This window comes from Suricata suricatta, chromosome 7 (genome assembly GCF_006229205.1).
Source record: "Suricata suricatta isolate VVHF042 chromosome 7, meerkat_22Aug2017_6uvM2_HiC, whole genome shotgun sequence".
Classification (NCBI taxonomy): domain Eukaryota; kingdom Metazoa; phylum Chordata; class Mammalia; order Carnivora; family Herpestidae; genus Suricata; species Suricata suricatta.
This window is the reverse complement of record NC_043706.1, coordinates 72,511,142-72,520,479: the sequence shown is the minus strand read 5'-3', so window position 1 is coordinate 72,520,479 and position 9,338 is coordinate 72,511,142. Positions and strand designations below refer to the sequence as shown.

Here is a 9,338-nt window from a genome sequence, read left to right as displayed (position 1 = left end):
TGGATTTCTGTGCTCTAGAACTATAAGAGAATAAATGTGTGTTGCTTTAAGCCTATGTTTGTGATACTTGGGTAGAGTAGAAATAGGAAATGAATTTAGGACCCAACATAACCATGAAGCACGTGTTGCCTACTGTGCTGTAAGGAGTTCTTTGTCTCTGAACTAGGAGTCTCATGTCTTGTGCCAGCATGCACGAAACTGGGCCTCGCTAACTTTCACAGCTTGTAGGAGGGGTAAAACCTTAGACCCTTCACAGTTCTTGACATTTAGTTAATAAAAATGATGGTATGGTCATGGGTATTTTGCCAACTTCTAGTCATACTCTTCTAATAAATCTACTTCTAAATAAGATACCACTTAAACAGCTTTGAATCTTAATAAATAGCCTATGGTTTGTATTCGGTTGTTTAAATTGTGAATAGTAATAGTCACATAAGTAAAAGTCAATAAAAATGGCATTCTTTAATGAAAATAGCAAGTATCTATTTGCAAGAATGTATTAATTACAAGAATATTCCATGCTTTGTTCTACTGTTTAGTGTCAGTCTTAAAGAATAATATTTTCCTCAAAAGATATTATGGAAAAGGGATTTCTTTTGGTGGAATAACTCCTAAATGAAATCTGGTGCATGATCCAGAACAATGGGGCTCCTAGAAATGACAGGAATTAGGAAGCATTATAAACATGGAATAATTCTTACGGGAAATGAAAAATTTGGATGTGTGAAAACAAAGAACCAGAGAAAATTCCTGTGCAAGTACATTTATTTTTTAGCTGAAGCAAACCAGGTAGTAAACAAATTCATAATGAAAATGCCACCTAGGGATAAGCAGCGAGCCATGCATGCAGTTGTGGATGCAAAACCAAGTTGTTTCCAATGCCAGTGTGCAGACCAGATTCCTTCATGAAATTCACTCTCTTGCACCAGGCCACCCTGCATATCTGTTGGTGGGGGATTCAAAACCCATTCACCATCTCTGCTCAAAGTCCATACACTGGTCACATGACCATCGCCTACACATCTGCCAAGTAAATAGCATGGTGAGTACTTTTCTTGTTCAGTAGCCAGTGACACAGAAGTGTGACCAGACACACACCAACACAGAGACACAAAAGGGATTTCCTCTCACTGAGCTGAGAACTATATGTCTGGAAACAAGAGGGCCATGTGATGCTCCATGAATTGGTACTCATTCTAGGAGAGGAGGGCAGGGCTGGCCCTAGGTTTCAGCATGGGTGGCTGGAGGTTCTCAGAAGAGCTATTTCAGTACAATCAACAGAACTCTGCATGGGGACTGTGAGATGTGTCTTCTGATCTCCTCACAGATACTTGGACCGCTGACCAAAGCTGGGCTCAGTTAAGGATTGAGTGGAAGGTAAAGACATGGGGCATCCTGCAAGAGATAGGAAGCAGTGCCCTGGTTTGTGCTGCTTTATGTAATTCCAGCTTCTTCTGGATACAAAGTCACAAATTCACAAAATATTAGAGCTGAGATGAGTCATCTACTTCAGACTCCTCACAATTACAGTGAACAATGTGGCAGCCCAGAGAGGTAAAGCAACTTGCTAAAAGTAGAGCATGGTAGTGGCAGGTCCAGACTAGAATGCAGTATGCTAAAACCCATTCAAGAACACTGACACTCAGTGTGCAGCCATACTTTTCAACATCAAGGAAGATGAGACCATGAGAATAAATACTTTATTCTCAAAAAAGCCTGAACTGTGTTTAAAGGCATAGAAACTCAGCTTCTTCAGCTCTTTTCTGAGGGAGCTCTCTTCTCTGTGTTTTTCTTTCTGTCTCTGTCTCTCTGTCTCCTATATCTCTTCCTGCTCCCCGCAACACACACAAACACCTTTGGTCAATGGAGATTTCTTGCATTACAAAGACAAATCCAACATCTTCAGGAAGACAGTTTACAGAGTACGTTTCTCAATCCAGATCTTTGTGTGAGGTCTGGGAAACTGGCTTATTTTCTAGAACAATAGGTGGCTCTGCAATCAGAAAGTCATCCTCCCCAAAGGAGGAGTTCTGGTCTGTGTTCACGAAGTTGGGGATGTCAAACTTCATGAGCCTGTTCAGCTCCTCCTCTGGCTGTCCGTTGCTTCTAACGGCTTCCTGCAGTTGAATACTGCTGTCGAGGGCTCTGGTCTGCTGACAAGCTTTAGCCCTGTCCAAGTGTTCCACTTCATTGATATAGCAGTGAAAGAGAGACCTGGATTCCTCATTGCCCTGTCGAGAAAACACCTTATCGGGCTCCAGCGGTCTTCCGAAGTCTGACACAAAGCTATTCATTCTGAATCTCTTCTCTGAAGACTCTGCATTGCTGTAGAGAGAAGGGAAATAAAAGACTGCTTACACACCAGCTTATTCACCTGCAGAAATTGTGGCTTTCGGCATGTTGGGCAGGCAGCATGTTTCCAGTTAGCCTCAAGTACATGCCTCTGTACAGGACAGACCCATACCAGAACTGAGAGACATCACTTCTGAACATGTAAATAAACCTGAGACAGCTGGACCATCCCAAAAAGAGATCTTGCTGATGAATCCCCCAATATTCTGGATCAAGCAGCCATGCTTCTCTGGGACTCCTGGATCATCCGCATCAGAATTACTCGAAGTGCTTCCTAAAATGCAGAATCCTGGGTCAAGACCTTCAGAAACTCTGGAGGTAGGGGCCAGGAATCTGTATTTTTATAGAATCCCCAGGGATCACCACTAATGATCAAGTTTAGGACCCTGACCTACATCAGATCGGTCTGAGCAACAGCACTATGTTACAGGGTGAGCTTCATATTTGTCAAAGTGCTTTCATGTCCGTGTATCTCACTCAATTCTCAAAACTGACCAGGGCAGGCACTTAGGACAGGAGTTATGATACCCATTTCACAAATGCATGAGCTAAGGTAAGGAGCCACCAGATTGTCCCCTTGAGTCACAAAACCAGTTAGTAATGGCAGTGAAAATAAAACCCAGGTTCCTAATTCCATGTTTTATTTAATGTGGAAACAATTAGCAACTCAATGGGAATAAATAAGTGAATGAATGAATAAAGTAACTATCAATCAATCCCACAAGAGCGCTGAATAACCTGACCATCTATTCTAATCACCATTCTTTCCAGGTCTATACAAAGGCTGCTCACACACAGGTAGTGATTCTTTAAGGGCAAGAATCATGACTGAACACATTTTCAGATCTAGACATTTTCAAAACCTGACAAAAATTAGGTTCTGGAGTCTGTTAAACAAATGTGTGATCTCAGTGATTTTAGTTCTAAATCTCTTCCTTCCCACACCATCACTCAGGATAAAGTACTTATGACCACGTTCTCATGGGGCAGGGGGGCATAGATGCAATTATTTTTAAGTTTATTTTTATTTATTTTGAGAGAGAGAAAGAGCAAGCGCACCAAGTGGGAGAGGAGCAGAGAGAGTAAGAGAGGGAGAGAATCCCAGGCAGGCTCCACACCATCAGCACAGAGCCCAATATGGGGTTCAAACTCACGAACTGTGAGATCATGACCTGAGCTGAAATCAAGAGTGGGACATTCAACCCACTGAGTTACCCAGGGGCTTCTGGATGCAATTTACAGTCTGGAAAATCTGATCATACAGACTAACTTCCAAATAATCAAGAATTACCTGGATTTCAGAGGTCAATTATCCTAGAAGCTTTGCAGCCCAGCAGCTGAGGGACTTTATAGCAGATCTCCAACCCTGACTACGTGGGTGACATCAGACAAGGCCTTCTTCTCAGAAGCCTGAGTTTTCCTTTTTAATTAAAAAAAAATCAGGTGAACAAATCTCCTAGCCTACTGAGCAAACGTGAAATGAAGGTCAATGATTTACATGAGAGTACAACGTTCACTAAGTCATGTATTCAGAATTCAGAGAAGAATCACTTTAGAGCGACTGACAACACATTTAAGAGGTCTTCTTATCTTTCAGTAGGTGGTTTTCTTCCCTTAATTGTCACTTCACCCAGGTTTAGAAGATGTTTGAGGATAGTAATGAGTGCGCCAGCAACCTGTGACCGAATAAGATAAAACGTCACCCAGGAAAGGGGCTTAACGCGTTTGGGAAAGGCATGATTAAGATGCTGCGGCTCATGTCATCTTCCAAATCCAGGGCTAAAAAGCAGCTGAGGCTTCTCTGCCTGCTGGGGGCTGGGGGGGTGGGGGGTCCACCTAGTGGGAAAACAGACACCAAAATCTGGCTGCGTGCAGCCGCTCTTCCAAAACATAGGCGACGTTTTCTCAGGATTAAGATGTGGCCTTCATTAATCACCCTTGCTGAGAAATTAGTCAGAGAAAGACAAATATCATATGACTTCACTCCTACAAGGACTTTAAGATACAAAACAGATGAACATAAAGGCAAGGGAAGCAAAAATAATATAAAAACAGGGAGGGGGACAAAACATAAGAGACTCTTAAATATGGAGAACAGAGGCTTACTGGAGAAGTTGTAGGTGGGGGATGGGCTAAATGGATGAGGGGCATTAAGGAATCTACTCCTGAAATCATTGTTGCACTATACATTAACTTGGATGTGAATTAAAAAATAAATAAGTTATTTAAAAAAATCATCCTTGCTGAATCTAGAGGAGACCAAAAGCGTTTTGTCTTTCTGCAGGGCAGAGCCAGGCAGTGGACAATCAGGCCCTGGAGATGCCTTCCCTGCCCCACCAGCTCTTCTGACCGTTCCCTGATGATCTCTTAGTGTGATAACAGTGCAGTTTGTCTGATCCTCCCTCCCTGGGAACAAGGCAAAGGTTCACCTTTGTACTCTTAGAATTTGGCAAATCTTAAATACTCAATAGATCATCCCTTTATTCTTTTCTTTCTTTGACTGGTAAACTAAAGAACGTATATGTGAAAAAAATGTAATCATAGACACAACTTGCTTCAATTACATTTATTCCATTATAGGGTAAAATGTGCATACTGGAATGCATAGATCATAAAAGCAAAATCCCATATGTTTTTATTCATGTAAACACCCATGTAACTATTACTCGCTCTGACCAAGCTATTGAATGCTTCCTTTCTCCTAGAAAGTTTCCATACATTCAATTTCTACCCACTTCAGGTAGCACTGCCTTGATTTCTCTCTTGATAAGCTTTGCCTCTTTGTAAATTTTTAGTCAATTTCCACCTCCTATAGGTGAAGAGTTTTGATTTTTATCACCACAGATTAGTTCAGTCTGTTTTAAAATTCATACAAATATATAAAATATATAACCTTTTGTGCCTGGGTTCTTTAGCTTAGCATGATGTTTTTTGAGAATCATCCATGTTGTTACATATAACAACAGTTTGTCCTTCTTTCTTAGTGATAGTTCATCATATAAGTTCGCTACAATTTTTTTATTCATTCTCTTGTTAAGACATCTGGCCTGGGGCGCCTGAGTAGCTCAGTCCATTAAGCATCCAACTCCTGGTTTTGGCTCAAGTCATGACCTCGAGGTTCACTTCGAGCCCAGGGTCCAGTGCTGATGGAGCAGAACCTGCTTCAGATTCTTTCTCTCTCTGCCCCTACTCCCATTCATGCTGTGTCTTTCTCAAAATATATAAATAAACTTAAAAAAAAAAAGGCATCTGGCTTGTCAACAGCTTAGCACTTTGTGAGTACAGCTGCTATGAACACTCTTAGTCTCTTTGTAGATATACGTTTTTATTGCTCTTGAGTAAATACTTAAGAAGAGAATTCCTGGGTCACAGAGTAGATGTGTGCTTAATGTTATAAGAAACTGCAATTTTCCAAAGTAGTTGTGCCATTTTACAACCTCACTGTAAAATATCAGAGTTCTAGATACTCCTCATCCTTGTCAACATTTGGTGTTGTCAGTTTTTTCAATGTTAGTCATGCTGGTGGGAGGGAAATGGCATCTCATTGCTTTTAATGGGCATTTCTATGATGTCTAGTCATTTTGAACATCTTTGCATGTGCTATTGGCTATTGGTTTCTCTTCTTTTGTGAAGTTTCAGTATGAGTCTTCTGCACATTTTAAAAACTGGATTATTTTTGTTATTGATCTGTGATAGCTTTGTAATACATTTTGAATATAAGCCCTTTGTCAGATGCATTGTAAATATTTTCTCTTGATCTGTGACTTACATTTTCATTTTCTTAGGATATCTTTTGAGGGGCGCGTGGGGTGGCTCAGTCAGTAAAGCATCCAACTTTTGTTTCAGCTCAGGTCATAATCTCACATTTTGTGAGATCAAGCCCCACATCAAGCTCTGTGCTGACACCACAGAGCCTGATTGGGATTCTCTCTCCCTCTCTCTCTGCCTGTCCCATGTGCATGCTCTCTCTCTTTCTCTCTCTCTCTCAAAATAAATAAATAAATATTTTTTTAAAAAAAGATTTCTTTTGATGAGCAGAAGCTTTAAATTTCAGTTAAGCTCAAGTTATCAACTTTTTAAAATTTATGTTATGGTTTTCATATCATCTCTAAGAAATAACTGCCTACTCTAACCTCATGAAAATAGCCTCCCATGCTTTCTTCTAGAACTGTGCTGTCCAATATAATAGCTATTAGCCACAGGTGGCTATTTAAACTATGTAAAATTTAAAATTCAGTATCTCTGTTCTATTACCCACATTTTGAATGCTCTATAGTGACATGAGGCCAGGGATTGCCTAAATGAACATCACAGAGAACAGTTCCATGATCACAAAACTGCTCTTGGACAGTGTTGTCCTAGGGGCTTTAACTATGAACCATGTTGAAATAGGGGTCAAGATTCCTTTTTTTATGTTTATCCAGTTGATCGAGCACTGTTGTTTCAGAGACTTTCCTTTCCTTAGACATAGCAATAGACAATAAGAAAAAAAATCCATTCACAATAACATCAAACAAGTAGAATACAGGCATACTTCATTTTATTGCCTTTTGCTTTATTTGCAAATTCACAGATACTGCATTTTTTTTAAACAAATTGAACGTTTGTGGCAACACTGTATCTGGTAAGCCCATCAGTGCCATTTTCCCAACAGCGTTTGTTCACTTTGTGTCTCTGTGTCACATTTCAGTAATTCTCACAATAGTTCAAATGTTTTCATTATTATATTTAGTGTCGTCATCTGTGCCCAGTGATCTTTAATGTTTATCTCCTAATTGTTTGGGGGCACCATGTAATGTGCCCTCTTGAGATGACAGACAATAAATGCAGTATGTTGTTCTGACTGCTCCCCATCTCTCTTCCTCTCCTGGGTCCTCCCTATTTCCTGAGACCTAGCAATATTGAAATTATGCTAATTAATAACCGTACAATAGCCCTAAGTGTTTAAGTGAAAGAAGAGTTAAGTCTCTCACTTTCAGTCAAAAGCTAGAAATGATTAAGCTTAGTGAGGAAATGGGTTCCATTAGTGGAACTGGAACCCACCTATCTATCACACCTTGGCCCTTCATGAATTATATCTGGTGTCACCTCCTGCTAGAAGTCTTCTCTGACTCCTCCAGTATGTGTCAGAATGTTCTCCTGGAGGACTGGGCTCTTCTCTCCATCCATCTTCTCACTCTGTATTACCCTCTTTTCTTATCTTTCATTAAGATTATGATCTCTCGAGGGCAGGTATCATGTGTTTCTTGTCTATGTCCCAATACTAGGCATATAATAGCTGTTCAATAAAATTTTCTTAAATGAATGAATAATGAGGAGAGCTTGAAACTAAACCCTTGCCTTGGAAGGCAGACCTTTCTATAGTTTCTACAAGGTCAGAAATTAATTCAAGAGCAGCATGTCCAGATAAGGGCAAAAAGTAAGAGGAGAGCCTTAATAACGAATGGTCTATCAGGGCACCTGGGTGGCTCAGTTAGTTATGCATCTGATTTCAGCTCAGGTCATGATCCCACGGTTTGTGGGTTCAAGTCTGAATCAGGCTCTATGCTGACAGCTGGGAGCCTGGAGCCTGCTTCAGATTCTGTGTCTTCCTCCCTCTCTCTGCCCTTTTCTTCACTTTCTGTCTCTGTCTCTGTCTTTCTCTCTCTCAAAAAAAAAATTAAAAGAAAATTTTAAAAAATAAGGGATGGTCCATTAATAGAGAGATCCTGAGTGTGGACTTTAGGGTGAGAAATACAGGAGATCCAGCTAACTAGTCTCATCCAGATATGTCCTGCACCTACTTTTGGTGCGATGAAACACCCTACCTCTGCCCCCTACAATGCTCCCCACACCCTCAAGCTCTGTTCCATACTCTTCCATGGGGCCTTTCACATAGGTCCTTGGAACGAATTCCATAGAGTTACTAAAAGGGCATCTTGTCCTTTCTACAACTGGCCAGACTGGGAAGCTGCAGGGCTCACGTTCCATGGAGAAGATTTCCTGCCACTTGTTCATAAGGATGGCTTCAAGGAAAGCCAGTGAAAATACTGCCCCTCAGTGGTCACCCATTTTTTATAACAGCGTAGCCCTCATGAGTCACACCCAAAAATACTTTTGTTTACTTAATGCAGTGAATATCAAAGGATTCTCACTAATTAGGCATGGGAAGTTTGCATCTGGATGTTGTCTTTTTACAAATTTATTTATTTTAGAGAGAGAGAGCACAAGCAAGCAAGTGGGGGAGAAGGGCAGAAGAAGAGAGTGAGAGAATTCCAAGCAGGCTCCACGTTCAGCAGGGAGCCTGAGGTGGGGCTCGATCTCATTATCCTGGGATCATGACCTGAGCTGAAATCAAAAGTTGGACACTCAACCAATTGAGCTACCCAGGTGCCCTTGGATGTTGTCTTACTTCAGTTTTTAGGAATGAAACATGTGCCATGTTGTTAAGGATGTCTTTCCCGCCTGCAGATGGTTTTGGTACTGCTCTACGGGTTGTTATGCTCCTGTGGCAAAGAGAAGACAGCAGCCTTCAACTCTCTCATCATCTCAAGTCCAGCTAGCAGAGGGAAAAACAATGCTCAATGGCACCTGTTAGATCAGTCAACTTGTTCTTCTACAGCTTTGGTTACACTCGGGAAAATTAAAAACTACAAGGGCCAACATCATAAATTCTACCTTGACTAGAAGGTAGAGCCAAGATGGCGGAGAGGAAGGGAGCTCCGTAAACTCCCTCCGCACAGTTTTTCGAACTGAGAAGGATACTACGTTCATCTGAGAGAGCGGAAGGAGAAAATACGAACTCCAGAAGGAATAGAACCTCAAGGATACCTGAGTGAGTGGGGGCGAATGGGGGAGATCCGAGGACGGGCCAGCCCGGGACGGGCAGGGGAGGTAAGATCCCCAGCCCAACGTGGCGCAAGTGCGCAGCGCCCGGGAGACAAAGGGAAGAGACAGAGTCGGAACGCGCTCATGGAGCTGTCTCTGGGGAAGAGGTATAAAACGCT

At 41.5% G+C, this 9,338-nt stretch overlaps 1 protein-coding gene across 1 annotated transcript in view; it reads right to left on the bottom strand.

Annotated features, from left to right (window-relative positions):
* Positions 1-747: 747 nt before the first annotated feature.
* Positions 748-9,338, bottom strand: part of MRAP2 (melanocortin 2 receptor accessory protein 2) — a 50,773-nt gene continuing 42,182 nt past the window's right edge. Inside the window, exon 4 of the mRNA XM_029944723.1 lies at positions 748-2,325. Coding sequence (XP_029800583.1) covers positions 1,932-2,325 — 394 coding nt within the window. The 3' untranslated portion in view covers positions 748-1,931. The remainder of the gene's footprint in view (positions 2,326-9,338) is intronic.